The 21,074-nt window shown below is 43.1% G+C and overlaps 1 protein-coding gene across 1 annotated transcript in view; it reads right to left on the bottom strand.

The window, feature by feature from the left end:
* The window catches only part of PDZRN3 (PDZ domain containing ring finger 3), a 286,365-nt gene extending 269,840 nt beyond the window's left edge, over positions 1–16,525 (bottom strand). Inside the window, exon 1 of the mRNA XM_036739362.1 lies at positions 15,541–16,525. Coding sequence (XP_036595257.1) covers positions 15,541–16,257 — 717 coding nt within the window. The 5' untranslated portion in view covers positions 16,258–16,525. The remainder of the gene's footprint in view (positions 1–15,540) is intronic.
* Positions 16,526–21,074: the final 4,549 nt, after the last annotated feature.

Here is a 21,074-nt window from a genome sequence, read left to right as displayed (position 1 = left end):
TTCATAAGCAATTAATGATAGCAGTTGAAATAGTTACTTAATAATGTAGTGCAGATGTTTTGAGTGGCTACACTTTTCTCCTCACATGTCAGTTTGAAATTGTCAATCAAATATTCAGAAAGGCTATTTAAGTCATACCACATGTGACCTGATCCCCAGTAACCCTTGAAGAGCTAGGCTTCCTTCCTATTGCCTTGCAGTATCTTTCCTCAATCAAGATGGTTGAGAATACCATTTAGAGAGACAGATATTGTGGGCAGAACTCAGGAATTAGGAGAAATCCATATTTGGTCCCATCAAAGGGCTCTGTTTCCTTAAGTGCTTTGTTATAAGGAGGTTGAACCTATGAAGTGCTCCCACAGCACTACCCTGGAAGGGAGGGTTTTAGCTAAGCTGCAGTGTATTTATCTTAAATGTCAAAGAAGATCTAAACAGAGTCCTGGCCTCTGAGAACACTTTCCAAAGTGAAACAGGCCAACATTTGAGAAGCACAAGACCACGGAAGAGCAAGAGCTCTGAAAGAAAAAGTCTGACAATCACCTGAAATGTCTATTTTCTCAGCTTCTGGTTTTGTTGTTGCTTTTTTAAAAGCTACTTACCTACCATTGGGGATAAAGAAAAGTGTTCTTAATTGTTACTTGCATTTAAATCAACAGATTTATTAGGCATCTACTATGTGCAAAGCATTGGTTTAGGTTCAAGAGTAGGATGCAAAACCTCTCCCTGCTTTCATGGACCTTCATGAAGCCCTTCAAGATTCAGTTGAAACTGACAGGAGGCCTTTCATGACCCCCTGCCTCACTAATGCTCCCTTCTAAGGTGACCTTCCATAGAATAATAATAAAATGCATGCATACACACATGTATATATACACACACATACATAAACATAGATGTGTGTTCATATATACATACACTCCTACATATACATCTCATATAGACATGTCTCCTACATTCACATTTTAGAATATGAGATCTTTGATCTTTTCTTTGTATCCCCAGAGCTTAGCACAGAGCTTGGCACATAGTAAGCACTTAACAAATATTTGCTGACTTGACTTACAGCCTACTCAGGGATAACTAGAACAAATGACATGTGATAATTATATTAGGGGGATATAAAGAAAAGCACTGATTATTTAATATCAAGAAGGAAAAAGTAATTACCAGCTTCAGGGGGTGGGGTGGGGAGATGGTCCCAGAAAGGCTGCATGGAAGAAGAAAAATCTTAATTGGGCTTAAAAAGGTGGTAAGAATTTATTAGGTGATGGAAGACATTTCAAGCATAGAGAAGAGAAAGAGCCAAGGTTTGGGTGCCAGGAGTATATAAACTACCATGTTTGGCAAAACAGGCAGGCTAATATATCAAGTGTATGGCAGGGAGGTCTATGAAATAACAATAGAAAGGTAGAGATCACATTTGATTGATGGCAGGGAATGGTTTTTGACTCTTTTTTGTCTACTGAGCACTCAGCACAGGGCCTGGCACACAGAAGGCACTTAATAAATGCTTGATTATTGAAGGACCTTAAGTACAAGGCAGAGGACTTTGAGTTTTACTTTGGAAGCAATAGGGAGCCAGTGATGATTTCTGAACAGAAAGAGATGACCAACTCGATGCCTAAGGAAGTCTGCCAGTAGTATGAATGATATACTGAGAATGGGAAAAAAGTGACAGCAGGAAGACCTTTTACAAGGCTATTGTAATAACACAGGTAGGTAATGACCAGGGCCTATACCAAGATGGAGGCAGTGGGAACAGAAAGGAGGAATGACTGGGAAAGGTATTACAGAATTAGAATCTATAAGACTTGGTAAACTAAATGGGATGAGAGGTGTTGGTTATTCAATTGTTTTTCAATTATGTCCAACTCTCCATGACCCCATTTGGGGTTTTCTTGGCAAAGAGACTGGAGTGGTTTGCCATTTCCTTCCCCAGTTCATTTTACAGATGAGGAAACTAAGGCAAACAGAGTTAAGTGACTTGTCCAGGGTCACACAGCTAGTAAATGTCTGAGGCTGGATTTGAACTCAGGAAGATGAGTCTTTCTGACTTCAATCCCAGCACTGTATCCACTGTACCACCTAGCCACCCTGACATGAGAGGTGAAGAAGAGGGAAAAGTCAAGACTGAGGAGTTGTTGAATTTCTAGTGGCAAGAAACCTGGGAAGTGATCTAACACTCCCCTTTCGTTTGAGGAGATGAGGAAATCAAGGCCCACGAGGGTTAACTGTAATGTTAAGGTTAGTGAGCAATACAGCTGGGATCCAAACCCAAATTCTCTGATCTCAAACACAGTGTTTTTTGTTTTGAACATGAGAGACTGGGTAGAAAGTAGTATCACTGGCAGAAATAGTAAGTTCAAGAACAGGTGGTTTAAAAAGAAAACTTCTAAACTCAGTGTTAGACATGTTGGGTTCGGGGTGCTGGTGAAATGCCCTACAGGCAGGTGGAGATGCAAGTCTGGAGCTCAAAAGAGACATCAGCGCTACAGATACAGATTTCATGTCATCTGAGTAAAGATGAAGGTTGAAGCCATGGGAGAGAAAGATAGAAAGGAAAGTGAGTGTAGAAAGAGAAAATGATGGGACCCAGGGCAGAGCCTTGAAAAATCCTCCCTTTAATGGGTGGGGAAAAGTGATGACTAGAGAAGGAGATACTGAAAGGATCCAGGAGGGCATGGTATCAAGTAGGGGAAAGTATCAAAGAAGGGGCAGTCAACAGTATCAAAGGTGCCCCAGAGGTTAAAGAGAATGAAAAATGGCAGTGGGGGCAGGGTTGGTGGAGTCACTGGAATGGGTCAGTAGACCATTTTTTTTGACTTCGCATTGAATTAATTTATACAGTAGTCAAGTTGCGGAGAAGAATTACGACCAATGGAATGAATAATGAGAAAGAAGAAACAGAACCAAAAAAAACCAACCCAAAAACAAAAACAAAAGAGAAGCGAAAAAGGCAAGCATGAAGTGTGCCTCAATCTGCATTCAAACTTCATAGTTCTTTCTCTGGATGTAGACAGCATTCTCCATCGTGAGTCCTTTGGAGTTGTGCCTGCACCTTGTGTTACCGAGAAGAGCGAAGTCCGTCAGGGTTGGTCCTCACGGAATCCATACATCTGTGGTTGTATACAGTGTTCTCCTGGCTCTGCTCCGCTCACTCAGCATTATGTCGTGTAGGTTTTTCCAGGTTGTTATGAAGTCCGTATCATCCCCATTTCTTATGGCACAATAGTATTCCATTACCTTCATATATACCACAGTTTGTTCAGCCATTCCCCAATTGATGGGCATCCCTTTGATTTCCAATTCTTGGCTACCACAAAAAGAGCCGCTATAAATATCCTTGTACATATGGGTCCTTTTCCCGCTTGTGTGATTTCTTTGGGATACAACCCTAGAAGTGGTATTGCTGGGTCAAAGGGTATGAACCATTTTTGACATGAAAGGGGAATTTCAGTAGAGTAGTGAAAAGCCCCTAGCAAAGAGCTAAGGAGAAAGTGAGTGGTCAGGAAGCGGAGACACTGGGAGCAAATAACTTCTTCAGTGGAAGAACACTGGGACAGCAACTGGATGGAAGAAAATGGTCAAGGAAGGCCATAGAGAACTTAGCGTGATGGGGAGAGGGGGAGGGGAGGAGAGAGAGACAGAGACAGAGAAAAAGAGAGAACCAGAGACAGAGAGTAGGGGAGAGACAGAGAGAGATGGGAGGGGAGAAAGACAGAGAGAGATGGGGGGAGATGGGAGAGAGAGAGAGAGAGAGAGAGAGAGAGAGAGAGAGAGAGAGAGAGAGAGAGAGATTGATTTTGGATTTGGATTCAGGAGATGTGGATTCAAATTCTACATCAGACACTTACAAGTTATGTGTATGTGGCCATGGGCAAATCGAGTACATTCTCAAAGCCTCAGTTCCCTCATCTCTGGCACAATGAGGATACTCAAACTTGCTCTGCTGACCCCACAGGGTCACTGTTAGGAAAGCATTTGCAAATATGTGTTACTATTAGTTTTAGGATTGATGAACCTTCACCTGTAAAATGACTGGGTTGGATTACATCATCTTTAAGGTCCCTTCCAGCTTTCAATCTTATTGGTCCCCGAGTACAGGTATGGAACTGGTATCGGATGTAGCAAAAATGGATACTAGCACTGGGGAATAAGTAAAACGAGAGGAAGACTAAAGTAGGATGTCACAGTATTGTAAGGGGAATTGCACAGTCAGCAAAATTAAAAATAACAGAGAAATACGAGAAGTTAACTTGCCTCAAAGTTCTACATTAAATTATTTGCAACCATCACTCACCACATGAATGTAAGCCATTACTGGTTACAACATATAATAATAAATAAGGAACTTAAAGAAAATGATCAAAAGAGTCAGAACCACTCAGGTAGGAAAGGATGACAGGCAGACAGGCTGACACTCCACAGATAACCTCCTGGTATCAGGAAGGCCCCCAGCACCCTGGATGTGCCTTCTAGGGTGAACCTAGGAGAGGATATATACAGGAGTCATACTGTATTGCACAGGCAGGGATACTTGAGCTGCAACCTGTATCACTGCAAGGGAGTAACCACACTGATGAGATCACAGAGTCATCTGAAATCTGAGTTTTATTTAAGAAGAAATGCTAACCTTGTACTTAACCTTTTCAGTTTTAAATAAATATCCTTCAGTGATGTTGATTCATTTTCCTGGCCCCAAAGTCCAAATACCTCACAAGGCTTAAAGGCAGCTAATTGGTATAAAAATTATATTCCCATCACTCAAGAAATTCATCAATGTAGGAAATGCATTAATGCCCAATACTCTCATTAATGCTTTGCTCCTCACTGGTTCAGAGATTGTAAATTACAACAGCATCTTTCCTTTGAAGAATATCATTATCCCCACAAAAAATTATATTTTAACAGCAATAGCTTACATTGCTGGTCTGCTTACACACTCACACACACACACACACACACACACACACACACACACACACACCTCTTGCTGCTGCTGCTGCTGCTACTACTACTACTATTACTACTTTCCATCCTGCAACTGGCTCTAATGATATAACAACTGATATGCTATATCAAGGTTCCTGTGGTGGTACTTCAAGAGATAGCCTTGTGTTCTCACTGATGCTGGCACACACTCCCTCCGAAAATGCTGCTCAAGTGTCTTCTCATCCTCTGAGACTCTTCTCCGTGTCCTCCCATCAATTCCCCTTAAGGGGCAGACCCAGTATTGCTGAGGGCTTTCCAATAGAGAATGGATTCTTAACCTTTCTTGTGTCATGGACTCCTTGGGCAGTCTGGTGAAGCCAATAAGCCCCTTTTCAGAATTTTTAAATAATTGAAGGAAATGATAAATTTCAGTTAGAGGGTAGTGAAAATAAATATGTAACCTTTTCCCATCTTAATTAATAGACCTTCCCCTCAAATGTATCCACAGAACCCCTCCCAAGTGATCCTTGCTCTAGATCTTTAGAACTCTTGAAATTGCAGCACCTTACCCCAAATCTCTCTGCCAGAGCCAAATAAAGTCAAGTAGAAAGTGTGAACAACTATCTGGTTCACTCAGAGTCTCTGTCCTATTTCTCAATGTGGCTTCCAAATTAAGGTTAGAGTTCTAAAAGTGTCTCCTATTCTCGTCCATCGTGAAGAAAACATCGACACCTCATCTTGATCATAGCCTTCTTCCTATATGATAAACCCATCTGTGCAGGCCACACACATTCCTTGCCCTTTAAACTAGTTATAAGAGGGTTCATATGTACCTCTAAAACCTACCTAAAACAGTATAGGGTTGTACAACCTTTGCCCTCACTTAGAAAACATCTTCAGATTGGATGAAACTGTATCAGCTGACTACTGGGCAAACCTAAAAGATAGAAGGTCACAAAGTGTTGAAAATGCCCTGGACCTCAAATTCTTTTTGGGATCTGTCATTAAAGTAGCTATAAGATCTTGGGGAAGTTGCAGTCTCTCTGGATCTGACTTCTACCACTTGTAAATGAGGAAGTTAATTCTGAAAGTTCCTTCTACCTACAAAAAAGACAAGGAGAAAATACCAGGGCAACTTTGCCTATTAATTTCTCTCTCTGATCCAATACTTTCAAAGACAAAAGAATAAACACTGGGCAGATAAGTAAAGGTAAGACTGGCAGAGTCCTGTGGCATGAAGCTGGGAATGAGGAGATATAGGGGCAATGACAGAGATAAGAAACAGTGGGGCCCAGCTTACCCAAGAGACTGGCTCCAGCATGTACCGAGCACCAGCTAAGCAGACAAGATTATTAGCAAACCCAGGGGTGAGAATTAAGTCAAGATTTTGTTCACACCTGGGAAGTGAGGGATATATGAAGTATTAGATATGTAGTTGATAGAGGCTGACTAAAAATACCAGGGTGGGACAAGGGATGGTGTTGACCTTAAGGTATAAGAGAGAAGCTGTGAAAGGAATGAGGATGAAGGAGTGGTGAAATATAGTAGAAAGAACATTGCATCTGGAGTTAGAGGATCTTCCCATTCCCCATCTAGGCAGTGAGGTGCATGGAAGGCTAAGCCTTGAGTTCAAATTCAGCCTGAGAAACTTACTAGCTGTGTGACCCTGAGCAAATCACTCAATCTCTGTCTGCCTCAGTTTCCTGAACTGTAGAACTGTAATAGCACCTACTTTCAAGGGTTGCTGTAAGGCTCAAAAGGGATAATATCTGTAAAGTGCTTAGCACAGTGCCTGGCCACACAATTGGCATGTTCTCTTATCCTTGCCCCTCCCTAGCTAGCAGGTTTCCCTTGTGAAGGGATCAGGGATCTGGGAGAAGGGACAAAAGACAGGATTTTCTGCACCCTACAAAAAGAAGATGGTGGTTTTCTCTTATTTTGCAATGGAGATACTCATAGGTTTTCTTTCTTCCTTCTTTGGAACATGAGTTGTCAAAATGTCTAAAGCTAGTCTGACAAAAAGTGGAAAGAGAAGCATGATTTTCTGAATGCTCATCCATAAGAACAAGCACAAGCAAAGAATGAGGGCTGAATTGCTACACTGGCTTGTTACAGACTCATCCATGCTGAATTTAGAAAATGAAAAAGATCACTCAATGCTTTAAGTAACATGAAATGAAGGACAGAGCCTATTGTGCTCGAAGGAAATTCCCATTTGTTTCTACATCAGTAGAACAAGAGAATTCAGGCTGCAAACCTATGGATTGGGTTCAGAACACTGAAAATTCACAGCACAAAAGATGGAAACATGTCATTCCTAAAGCAAAAGCAATGAAAAAGTAGTTTTGATTATATATTAAAAGGATCCAAAATTTCATTAGCTACCAAAATATGAATTTAAGTTTGGAAAATAAGTTTGGGCAAAAAAATTACTGAAAAGAATGAAACCTGTCTCTAGGTTTAAAAAATAACTCTTTACAAGGACTTTTAAAAAATATGTACATGCTCCGTGTTTATAGTCCCCTCTCTCCACTGTGTTATTCTGGCCCCATTATCCTATGCCATTCAAGACTCAAAAGCTTGGAAGCTGGCCATTTCCAGATGAGTGCAATGGCTCTGGGAGTCAGCTGATGACAGTGTCAATGCCAGCTTTTCCAAGACATTTTCTGCACAATGATGCATAGCTCCTGATTATCCCTGTTTCCAATTGCATCAACTGGAAAGTTGCCTGGCATGTTGTGAAAGATGTAACTGACCGGCTGGGTCATGCATCTGGGTGACACCACTGACACCTTTTAGTTTTCCGGAGATTATGCAAAGTTCACGTCTGAAGATGCTGCTGGTGCTGCTGCTTTATGAAGACAGCTGGGAAACAGCCCCGGGGGCTGCTGATGAACCCACAAGAGACACACAGGAAGTTTGGAACTTGGTGGTAGACACGAAGGGGATTTTGGACAGTGTTGGGAGGAGAAAACGGAAAAGAGGCAGTCAGAATTACTGGGAATTGTAAAACAAAAATAATGATGATAATAATGAGAGCTAGCATTTACGCAGGCTTTCAGGTTGGTGGACACATTTGATCCTCACAACCACCCTGGGAGGTAGGTGCTGTTACTATTCCCATTTACAGATAAGAAGACTGAGGCAAACAGGGTAAAGTGACTTGCCCAGGGTCACACAGCTAGTAAGTGTCTGAGGCCAGATTGGTACTCAGGTCTTCCTGACTCCAGATCCAGAGCTCTATCTGCCATGCCACAGTTGCATCCAAAACATTGCAACAGTAAAATACAGCGAAGAATGTGCATGTGCTCATTCCAAACATTCAAGGACCATTGTTACAGGTTTGAGTGTCCCCGTGAAGCTCTGCATCACTCTCCCTCCCACAGTCTAAGCTCCAGCTAAGGTGGCTTTTGAATCTTTCCCTACCCCTGCCCATTTTCTCCCTTACCTCCATGTCTTTGCCCAAGCTGTGCCCCACATCTGGCATACTATCCTTCCTCAAATTACTAGCTCCCATCGAGGTTTGAGGTCCAGGGCCACTTCCTCCTTAAGGCCTGTCATGATACCTTAGTTATTACTGCCCCTCCACCTCCAAACTTTTGTTGTTGTTCAGTTGTGTCAAAGTTTTCGTGACTCCATTTGGGGTTTTCTTGGCAAAGATATTAGAGTGGTTTGCCATTTCCCTCTCCAGCTCATTTTATAGATGAGGAAAGTGAGGCAAACAGGGTTAATTGACTTGTCTAGGATTACACGTATAGGCAGAATTCTAAGACTGTAAGTTATAGAAAAGTGTCAGAACTGCAACAGTGGAAGGAGTTTCACACACCAGAAGTCCCAAGCACCTCCCCATTACAAAAAGGTTCTTAAAGAAGCAGCTCAAAGAGAAAATATTTATGGATCACATGAACAAAAGGATCATCGGTCATTGGGGTACTCAACCAGATCCGTCATATGGGTATCCTTCCAATGATACAGATGGTAACATCCACATCTCCCCATTCTCTGTGACTCTGGTTCTTGTCCTCACATCAATTCACTCTGACAGCCCATCCAACATTCCCCAAGTTCTCTTGACATACTAAAGATACCAACGGAACATACAGGCTCCATGAAACAAAAGCAAAAAAAATTGGGTTAAGGCATAAAAATAAATGGAGACTGGATACAATGGAAGTTAGTTCCAGATGGCAAGAGTTTGGGATGTGGGCCTTCTACCAAAATAGTACTTAAGAAGATGTGAAGTGATAAAGGGAAGCAGACATTCAGTCAAAAAGTAAAAGAGTGGTTCAGTGGATATAAGTTCTACAGAATTTTTAACCATCCAGGTTTAAAAACACCCAACTGATCTGGGCCAGAATTTATAGGATCCTAGATACGGAACTGGAAGAAGCCTCTCAAATCACTGAATCCAGTGGTGTCAAACTCCAAAAGAGATAGGGGCCATTAAGTTGTGTAAAAGGATCCTGAGGATCACATATTGACTTAGAAAGCCACACATATTTCTTTTTTTATTGACACATCAATGCATTACAATCAGAGAGGAAGTACATTTTAATATGGTTCAGCCTGCACCCGGGAGTGTTGTGGGCTGCATGGCATCTATGACCTCATGTCTGACACTTCTGATCTAGCCAATCCCTTCATTGTACAGAGGAGAAATTGAGACTGGGAAGACAGTGATTTGCCCAAGGTCACACAGCTACTAAATGTCAGAGACTGAATTCAAATCCACATCTTCCTAAATTCAAATCCAGTGCCCTTTCACTGTCCCATGGTCAAATAATACCTTTTTTTTTTAGAAATTCAAATAAAAATGGATAATAAAGACAGTTTTCTTTCCCAATACTTCCAGTAATAGCCTTGGCTTTTTAAACGTCATGCTGTTTTCAAATGGCCTCAGCAGAAAAGCTCAAGATGTGTGCTTTTCTTTTTTGGCACATCTGTTTCTCGGTTTATATGGCTGATTTTAACAATGTTCCATCTGCTTTTTTGTTTGAACATCCACTGATATCTAAAAATGAGTGCTTGATAGTTACTGGGAAACCAAACAGCAACAACGGTTTGCTTCCTGTTTTAAAGTAGCCATATGCATCTCTCTTGGGCATGAAGAGAGGTGGTTTGGAGAGGGGCGAAGGAGAGGAGGTTAAAATAAAAATAGCCACTTTTTATTATTTGAAGACATTCTTATCTGAAACACAAGAAAACCAGGACAAGCCAATTTCTACTGCCAGTGAAGTTGGGAGTTCTTATTACATCACTTTATAGCACAGAAACCAAGCTATCCAGTTAATTATCTTAGATAATTAGAAACAGCATAAATACAAATCATTGCAAAGTCCAGATGATCAGAAACTTAACTCTTCATTAGTTCCATCACATTCCCTCGGGCCTTTCACCAAAGAGGCTAAGAAGCAGGAGAACAGGACAGAACATCAAATCTATTTTCTTTCTGCCCAATTCTGACAATATCACTAGCAAAGTCATGCAACTGGCCAGAAGTTTATAACTGGGAGGCAAAGGGTCTGCATGATTCATAAATGAGATAATACACTCTTGAATAATGTGTGGCTATTTCTTTTTCATGACAATCACTGCAAACTGTGCAAATGTTTCTTTAGAGAATCCTATTTTTTGTGTTTAATATTATGGTACACATATAGCCTATATCAGATTGATTGCTTCTTGGTGAGGGGGGAGAAGGGAGGGAAGAGAAAAGAAATTTGGAGCTCAAAATCTTATAAAAGTGAATGTTGGAAACTATCTTTAGATGTAATTGTAAAAAGCTATTAAGTGAGAAAAAAAGAAAATCCTAAAAAAAACCAAACAAATAGGAAGTATCAAAGCATATTACTTTTGTTGCACCCACCTCCACTCCTCCAGTGTTTTGCAGTTTTCTTTTTTCAGAGGATAGTAGGTATTCAAATACTTTATGGATTAGATATATACTGGAACCTGACTCAGCTTCCTTGTAGGAGTACTAAGGTAACCTCTTTATAAGCTAGTCCCATATTTAGTCATGTGACAAGATTCCTAAGAATGGTATTTCTGCAAGGCTTCAGGATAGAATCACTCACTTTCCATAACTGGGCTCAAAACACTCATCTCATCCCTTCTATGACTGAGAATGTCACCCTCAGATTCTAGTTATGAAACAAATATCCAGAACCAATGTTGTATTAGACCATCATACAAGTGAACCTAAAAAATACAGTTTTTGTTCTGTAGTCCTACCAAAAAAAAATACCATGAAATTGAAACAGAAAATACTCAATCCCATCTGTCATTTGCTCCATATAAATAATGTTCTGTCATTTCCTTTTTTATAGTAAAGTTAGTAGACTATTATTAAACACAAGGAGTCTGTCTACCTAATAAATAGTTAAGGACCTTGTACATACTAGGTATTTAATAAATGTTGAAAAAAACTTGTTCAAGAAATGATGAAGTTTCTTAGAGCCATTAAAATGCAGAATGGAATATCTGGATGACCCCAAGTTGCTTAAAAGCTTTGGTTCACTTTTCCCCCCATAAGGTGAATTAGTACTTAAGAAGAGATGTATTGGGAAGTCTATGACACTAATAGTGAAATGACTGAGATAAATCAGGAGGGACCACTGAGAACAGCAATCTCTTCTGGACTTATACAGATTTCTAATTACTTGTTGCTTGATCACCCATAATCACCACATTTTCCACAATGTCTTTCTTCTTATTCACCAGACCAAAGAAAACAGGCAAATATCACACAAACATATTCTCTCATTCTGATGCAGAATGACTCAATTCATAATTGTTTAATTGAACCTAACCTGATAAGAAAACTCACCATGGTTCTAGAGTAAAAGAACCTGGATTCAAATCCCACCACTGAAATGTTACTACCTGTGTGATCTTTGGCAAGTCACATGACATCCTTATGCCTCAATTTCCTCATCTGTAAAATGAGGAGGTTGACCTAGATGGCTTCTTTGGTCCTTTCCATCTCTAGATCTATGATGCTAAGTTGCTAGGATCAAATGATTACGAGAGGGTGTCAGAGTTTTACAACACTGCCCTTTCGATGCAGGCATACTGTCAGGCCTTTTAAATAAGAGTGTCTTATAGGGAAATGATTTGGGTGTTTTATTACATGAACCCCTTAGAACGGGGGCCCAAAGTAGATGCATCTTATAATCAAGTCTCATCACCTGGTATATACTCTAAAGGATCATTCTATGATAAATTCTGAAATGAAAGTCATAAAGAGAAGCCATTTCCAACTCTTGGACAAAATTGTTCACTCATCTCTAATTCCTAACACTTGGAGCACATGGGTCCCCAGTGCCTAATATAGTGCTTTGTACATGATAGAAGCCTAATAAATACTTATCAATAGAAGATGAAAAAAGGTGTTTGGGTCTTCATTTTCCCTATGAGTGGCTGAACTCAAATGGATTGGCCAGAGTGCCATTTAAGTAACTCATCAACAATACAGGGAGAGCATTTTGTGTAGTATTCAGCCACAGAAACTCTACTGAGTGGTGTGCAATTTTAGACAGTTGGCTCAAGGTGTTTCCAACATCTGAAAAAGCTTTTAATACAAATCAACTGTCAATTAGGTTCACTTATTTACAGTAGTTATAAAGAACAAATATATTTATGTGATATGGGAGCTATGAAAAACTAGCTCTGCCTAGATGACAATCTTAAACTGAGCCCAGATAGGCAAAATATTTTCCTGGGAAACTATGGATGATTGGGGAAAAAAAATAAGAAGATCCATTTTTTCAGTGAAAGCCCATATTGACCTGGAGATCTGTCAAGCATTCATATTCCCACAAAGGACAAGACAGCTCTTTGGATTTCCAAGAAGATAATAAATACATGTCTTGAGAACCACTCAACAATAGGGCATTTCAGTTGAGGTGACAGGTTAGGTTCAGTTGAATCCAGAATCTTTTGCTCCCTAGAGAAAAGCTATCAGTTCTTGAACATTCAAGAGAAGCAGTCTTAGAACCAAACTGATGAGCGACAAAGAGAAGGCCTGAGCCAGAGCCAGAGTCCGAGCCCAGAGTCATAGACCTAAAGCAGATGAGAGTTATAAGAAGGCCCTTTGTTTTTTGGATAAAGCAATGGAGGACTAGAAGCTTTAAGTGACTGATCGAAGGTCAAACCCATTAGATAGAGTCAACATTCCAATCTCAGCCAGCCAGTCTTTTCCTCTGAATATATTTTCAAAAAACTCTGAAATGAAGGGGACATCATCATGTCCATCTAAGCCAGAGATAGTGGAGGGACACCTTTTAATACCTTATTTGTCTCTTGGTCAATTTTCTCTTTACTATTCAGAGGTGACTGTGATAGATTAAATGATATTTGCTCATTTAATGGAACACTTCCGATTCTTTTAAAGCTAGCCTATACTACAATGGGGGGGGGGGGGAAGGAAATATGATTTCCTGGCGGTAGGTAACTCCCCTTATCAACGCAGATCTGCCACCGTTTTTCAACCTACAGCATTAAAAAGTTGCCTGGGGCACCTAAGACGCTGGATGACACTAGATGAAACTTGAACTCAGGTCAACCTGGCCCTCTAGCCACTACACATACCCCAGCTGCCTCTCCTATTAGCTATATGCAACATACAATGAAAGCTGTAAACATCAAGGGGAGTAGCATTTTATGGAAATCCACCCAATTCGGGATGTAAAAGAAAAATACTCATCTATCATTTTAAATTGAGAAAAGTCCTTTTCCACCTATTTGAATACTGATTTTGAGTCACAGTAGCACATTCTGCGGCTAATAAAAGGTATAGAAGGCCCTTAAAAGGTCCACCATGCCACAATCTAGTATTATGGGGTGCCTGATTAAACAACAAAACAAAACAGTTCAGAAGGCTTCCTTGGCCAGGGACCATGACAACAAATGGTTAATTTGACTTCAGGCGATAGCTCGGTATCTTCCAGGTTTCCCTAACACCGAGAATATGCTGACTGCTGATACGGTTCTACTTCTGAGACCACCAAAATCATGTGAGGCAACTTGGTGCCAGTCTTTTTTTTTTTTTAAGGATGACCTCAATTCTCCATCAGAGGCATATAAAAGTCCAGAGCTCAGCACCAACTTTCAAAGAGAAAGTTTCTCTGTGCAAGATTACATAGTAACGTCTTGTCCACCCAGCAAAACCCTGCTAATGATTCTCACTCCCACCCAACTGACCTTCAAATCATAGTTTTGAGTAAATGTATCACATTTTTTGATTCAGAGAGTTTACCCAAACACTTCTAAAATGGAAACAAAAAGGCAAGAAGAAATAATAAACTAGGTTGACAATGAATGATACATAAACTCCAGGGGAGTGAATGGCTTATTTATAAAGTATCACTGCAAAATATTCAGGAAGTCAGCATTGCAAGACAAACTCTGGAAATCTATTAAGTGCCCACCACCGGCAACACTAGGAGGATAAGCATCAGGTAGGATTAAAAATAGTGTTTCTGTTTTTATTTTGGCAACACACCCTCACACAGCCCTTTTGTGTGCCTTCCGAGACGAGCCGGTGGTGAGTAGCTGAGCTGTAAATATTTGCCCTTCGCCCAGGGTCCGCCAGCTGCTAAGACTGCAGCTGACAGACAGACATGTCTGTGGGCGAGGAGAGAGAAAGTATGTCTGAAAAAAAAGGGGGGGGGGGGCTCCTAGCAGACCCTGATGATACATATGCCAGGAAACTAGGGGGAGGGGAGTGGCCCTGGGGGAAGAGTTCAGCACCAAGGCAAAAGTAACAAAGCTACCGCCCAGATCCCCTCATGCCCACCCGCATTCCCCTGCTCCCTCCCCATCGGCCCCCGGAGGGTGTCCCAGAGCCCGGGTGGGCTCGAGGCGAAGCTTCTATTCCCAGCTCCGCATCTGCTCCATTTCGCCCCGCCACAGGCAAATAACCCAGCCAAAGCGGCGGCGCCCCCATTACCCTCCCCTCTGTCCCCACCCCCACAACTTTCCCCAAAGCAAAGCACCGAGGCAGCGGGGTTGGGGCGGGGGGTGGGAAGGAGAGGCAGTCTCCACCACCTTTTTTTTCTGCTTGCAAGAAGTACTGGCCAGGGGTGCCTTGTCTGCCTCTCCCCCAGTACTCCTGGAGAGGGGAAGGAGAGAGAGAGGCTGGAGAGAGAATGAAGCTGGAGAGGAGCCGATAGCTGGACAGGCGAGGGGATACTGGGGAAGGAGGGGGCAGTAGATGGTGGAGAGCGGGTGAGACTAGAGAAGTGGGGAATAACTAGTGGAGAATAACTCAATACCGGTGGGGAGGGGGCAGTGGCTGGAGGAGGAGGGTGATAGCTGGAGGAGAGGGCTATAACTGGTAGAGAGGGGACAAGAGCTAGGGAAAAGGAGCTACAGTTAGGGAAAGGGGGTAGCTATAGGGGGGGACGGCAACTGATGGAAACGGGCGATACCTGGAGAAGAAGGGGCGATAGCAAAGGGAGAAGGACAACGCTTGGAGGAGTGGGGACGATAGCTGGGGGGAGATGGGGCATTAGATGTGGCGAGTGGCAAGAGAGCTAGACGAGAGCAGGGGCGTGCGAGTGGGGAGGGGGTGGGATCTGGGCCAGGGCGCCCCTCTCCGCGCCCTACCTTGCTGCCCGGGGAGGCGACGCTGCGGCTGAGCGAGTCGAGCCGGGCGCTATACTCCGTGAACTTCTTCTGGTAGCGCAGCGCTGTCATCTGCAGCTCCAGCTGCACCGCGGCCAGCTGCGCCACGAGCGACTTCTCGCGCTTGCCGGCCCGCAGCGCCTCCTTCTTGAGCTCCTTCTCGAGGCCGGCCACTTTGGCCTGCAGCGCGCCGCTGTGCGCCTTGAGCGCCTGGAAGCAGCAGTGCGCGCCGGGCCGCAGCTCGCCGTGGGTCAGCACCAAACCGCAGCCCTGCTCGCACAGGCCGGCGGGCCGCGCTTCGCAGCGCTCGCGCATGTGGCTGTCCACGTCCTTGAGGTTGAGCACCTCGCCGCAGCCCGGGTGGCGGCAGCGTGCCGGCGAGTAGTCGCACATTTCGACGTGCTCCCCCAACTGCTGCAGCTTCACTACCCGCTCGCAGCCGCGCCCGTGATGGTCACACTTGATGTCCAGCTTGAGGATGAGGCTCTTGAGCGGCAGGACGTGGTTGAGCTCCTTAGTGGAGATCCGCTGGCACTGCACCGGGCAGCTGCCCTGCTGCACTACCCAGGGCAGGACGCAGCCGGCGCAGAACACATGACCGCACGGGGTGGTCAAGGGGTCTTCCAAGACCTTGTTGCATAGATTGCACTTGAAGTCCGGGTCCACGTCGCCGTCGAAACGATCCAGCTCGAAGCCCATGGTCTGCAGGCTTGGGCACGGCTTGGTCGAAGGGAGCTCGGGGCCAGCCTGGGAGAGGGGGGCGCGGGGCCGGACGGAGAGACCACACACAAAAAACGTTCAGCCGCAGCCGCCGCCGCCGCCGCCACCGCCGCCGCCAAAAGTTTCTAAGAAATCCCCAACTCCCGGGAGCGGTGGCGAAAGTGGAGCGGCTCCTCCGCCGCCGCCGCTCGTCATCGGGAGAGGCGTCCCAGACAGGCTGGCTGCGCGGCTCGCTCTCCCCGGACTGAGCTAATTGCTCGAGACTTCCTTGGAAAAGGCTGGAGACGAGTTCTCTACCGCATTTGCGCGAGTTAACGCGCAGCTTTCTGCCCGAGGCAGCCCGCCTCTCCTCCCCCGCGCAGAAGGGGGCGGGGGTGAGGGTCAGGGTGGGGAGGGGGCTGGGGACCCCGAGGGAGGAGGGCGATTGCCTATGGAGTTCTTAAGCATGCGCAGGGGTGAGGCTGGCGATCCAGGTTCAGTTAACTTGGGACAGGGGTGGGCGGGGGAGGAGGAGTGGGCACTTTCCTTGTCTCCCCTCCCACCCCACGTCAAGTTGGAAAGGATGAAAATAAAGCTTGGAGAGGGAAAGCGAGGGAGAGGGAGAAAGAGACTTGAGCAAGATGCAGAAACCTTCGCTTCTTTTAATACCGTGTATCTTAGAAGAGTTTCAAGGCTGTTTCCCCCCCTTTTGGCTGTCTGGCCCTTATGCTAAGAATATGGAAAGAAGAGTTTGCCAAAGCTTATGTTCTTTATTTCCAGGGTAGTTTTGAAGAAAAAAAAAAGATGAGGAATGGAAAGTCTTTTCCTTTGACTTTTTGCTGCTTTTTTGTTGGTCGTATAAAAAAGCCTGGAGTAATAACATCTCTCAGCCTAGTTTTTGGGGGATGAGTGGATGGATCTGGGTTAGCCATCTTACTCGAAACTTGTCAGTCATTCAGTCAATAAATATTTATTCTGTGTCTACTCTGTGCCAGGCACTGTACTAAAGCCTGGGGGTGAAAAGATAGGCAAAACCAAAGCAAACAAAATCTCTGCTCTCAAGGAGCTCACAGGTTAATGGAAGAGACCACAGGTAAACAATTGTAAATAAACAAGATATATAAAGGATAAATCAGAGATGATCAGAGGAAGGCACTATAATCAAGGGGGATGGAGAAACACTTCCTGCAGAAAAAAAAATGGGATTGTAGCTGGGATTCGAAGGAAGCCTGGGAAACCAGAAGGCAGAGAGATGAGGAAGGAGAACATTCTAAGCATGGGAGACAGTCACTGAAAAACTTGGGCTGATAATTGTTCCTATAAGGCAAGGAGAGTTTAATTGTGAAATCTTCAGTACCTCTCCCTCCCAGCCCTAAGGGTCAACACAATACAATCCAACAAGTTTTTGGTTTTTGTTTTGTTTTAGGGTGTATGATGGCCTAGGGTTGGGGATACTGAGAGGTTTTCCTGGCTCTGAGGCTTAGTTCAGATGTTCAGTCTTTTTATTTTTTTCAATCATGTCCAAGTATTGCTGACCTCATTTGGAGTTTTCTTGGCAAAGGTACTGGAGTGTTTTGTCATTTCCTTTTCTGGCTCATTTTACAGATGAGAAAACTGAGAAAAGCAGGTTCAGTGACTGGCCCAGGGTCACACAGCTAGCATCTGAGACCAGATTTAAACTCAGGAAGATGAGTCTTCCTGACTTCAGGCCTGGCATTCTATCCACTGCCCCACCTAGCTGCCCCTAATAAGTGTGTGTGTGTGTGTTTATGTGTGTGTGCATATGTGTGTATACACACATACATACATATATATGAATATTCAAGAGCTAAAAAAAACTATTCCCACCTATTTTAGTGGTATTTGGAGTACAAGGAAGATTAATAACAGCATGTAGAAAGTTGGTGTTTTCCTCGGCTGAAGTTCTAGATAGGTAATGTAAAATCAGGGTTCATAAGAATGAAAGGGAGAGGCAGAGTTCTTGGTTAGAATTCACTGTTCCAGACCAGATTCTGAATGTAAAATTCAGAGTTGTGCATATACTGCATTCCTGTGAATTGAAAACCAGAATTACATCATCTCTTGTGGACTTGCCCCTTTTACATGTTCCGTTTTATACTTTAGGCAGAGCATCCTGACTTTTTAAGGAAAAATGGTTCTCTCCATGATCCCAATAGTTACTTGTTATTTAAATGACCTTTAAAAAAAAGGATAATGTCTTCATTTTATCCCACTTGTTCTTGTTATAAACTTCTCCACTAAACTCTTCCCCAATGCCTCACTGTGATGTCAAGGTGACTCTAAGTTCTTCAGGATTAACTAACTTGAGAGAGGTTCATCTCCTTCTCCCCCAGGAAATGGCCATCAAATAAAGAATTTCATCAGCACATCACTTATAAAATTCATCTGCTAAAGCAGTGGTTATCAAAATGTGGTCTGAGGAATCTTGGGGGTCCATGAGATCAAAACTATTTGTATAATAATACTAAAATATTTTAATTTCCAATATGGTAAATATCAATATCTATAGCCCACATGAACAAAGCTTTTTGAGGAATCCTCAATAATTTTTATGAGTGTAAAGGAGTCCTCAGACCAAAGAGTTTGAGAAGTCATGAAGGAGTTGTGGTAAAAAGAACAGCCATACTGATGAATTCATAGGCTTCTGAAGTATCACAGTATGGCTATTGACAGATCGGATAAATGGAGCATTTGGTTTGGTTTTGTTGTTTTCTGGCTTTCTGAAATCCATGTCATTAAATATGCAAATTGTTTCCACCAAGTTCCACTTTTGGGCCAACTTCACAAGAATGCTCATTAGTGTGGACAAGGCCATAATCTTCACACCCAAACCCGTGATTACAAAGAAGGATGCTCTTCTGTACAAGGACAAATGTGTGCCTGCATTGTGTGTTGCTCCATAAAAATTACATCTTCAACATTTTCTAGGCACCAAATGGAGGAATCAGAGTTGTATTAATGATGGCTATGTTTCCTCAACTGTCAAATGAGAGGGTGGGGCTAGATGCCTTCAGAGACCTTCTAGCTCTGTTTCCATGATCTTATGAACCTAGGCCATTTTGTAATCCAGGTCATTAGACATGCTGAAGCAATGGAATTGTTGGCTTACTTTGGGCTGGCCTTATCAAGAAAAATCAGAACAGGATTCATGCAACTATACCTTGGTAAATTGGAGCAGAGAAACTCCTTGAAGTGGGAAGGTCTCCTTAAGGCTTTGATAGGATCATAGAATACTAGAGCTGGAAGTGGCCTTAGCTATCATCTAGTCATTTCACAAATGAGGAAACCGAGGACCAAAGGGATTATGATAAAACATTCAATTTAATTCAACATGTAAGTATGAAGGACAGGCAGGTGGCATAATAGATAGGACACTGGGCCTAGAGTCAGGAAGACCAAAATTCAAATGTGTAGACAAGTCACTTAACTGCTGTCTGCCTCAGTTTCCATAACTGTAAAATGAGGATAATAATAGCACCTACCTTCCAGGGGTCGTGAGGAACAAAAGAGATATATGCGCTTAGTACAGTGCCTGGCACATAGTTGGTGATTAAGAAGTGCTTATTCCCTCGACTACTATGTGCTAGAGAGACAAAGATCAAAAAAAGTGCCTGTCCTCGAGATCTAAAATTCTACTGAGGGAACAGAAACAGTAAACAGCTAAGTAATACCAAGTGATGTTATTTTCACTCCGAAAATGAGAAGATTAGCAGCAGTGAGCAGATTGAGCCAGCAGAGAGCAAACACAGAGATGTGACCTAGCTGGGGAAGAATGTTGAACTGATGAGTTCAGAGCCACCAAAGAAAACAGAAGGAACTAGAGGCAGTATTAAGGACTTAGATCTGGTGTGGCAGGACCTGCTAGAAAGGGAGCCACATTTTTAAACACTGAACAAATAACACCTTGATTTGCATAATCTCTGAAACGGAAGGGAGAAGCCTATATACTCACTTCAGCAGATATTGAGTAAAAATATGCACTCCATGAAAGGCATTGTTCTAGGGGCTTGGACTTCAAAGACAAAAACCTAACAAAAACTCTCTGCCTTCAAGGAGTATTGTGATGTGGCTAGCTTGCTGCTCCATTAGAGGCTGGTCCAACTTTGTAGATTATTCCTGATAACTTAGGGTCTCTTCCCTTCTTTTCACACCAAATCGTGGGTGTAGGTCATTGTCCCAAAGCCAAATAGAAATCTCTGTGCCCCCATATATGCGCGATTCCAAGGCCACCTCGTGTAACCCCCTTATTTTTTTGAGGGGGGGAAGGCAGAGTAATTGGGATTAAGTGACTAGCCCAAAGTCATACAGCTACCAAGTGTGTCAAGTATCTGAGGCCAGATTTGAACTCAGGTCCTCCTGACTCCAGGGCTGGTGCTCTACTCAATGCACCACCTAGCTGCCCCAACCCCCTTATTTTAAAGATGAGGAAACTGAGGCCAGAGGGAGTCTAAGTGACTTGCTGAGATGACAAAGGAGTATCAGAGACAGAATTCAAACCCAGGTCATCTTCAGGCTAGAGCCAGTACTCCTTCCACCATACTACAAGATCTCCAGAATATTGTATTATATGATCTGCATCTTTCCTTTCTATTACTATGAATAATCATGACAGTGGTGTGTGTGCATGTGTGTATGTGTGTGTGCATGTGTGTATGTGTATGTGCATGTGTGTATGTGTGTGTATATGTGTGTATGTGTACAGGCAAGCCCTGAGGTATAAACACCTAACTCACACCCCATGACCCATACAATTAAAAACACATCAGTTCCTATAGGCCAGTTGGGCCTTCTGTAGG

Source organism: Trichosurus vulpecula, chromosome 9, assembly GCF_011100635.1.
Source record: "Trichosurus vulpecula isolate mTriVul1 chromosome 9, mTriVul1.pri, whole genome shotgun sequence".
NCBI classification, from domain to species: Eukaryota; Metazoa; Chordata; class Mammalia; order Diprotodontia; family Phalangeridae; genus Trichosurus; species Trichosurus vulpecula.
The sequence above is the reverse complement of the archived record's forward strand: the minus strand, read 5'-3'. Positions and strand labels throughout refer to the sequence as shown.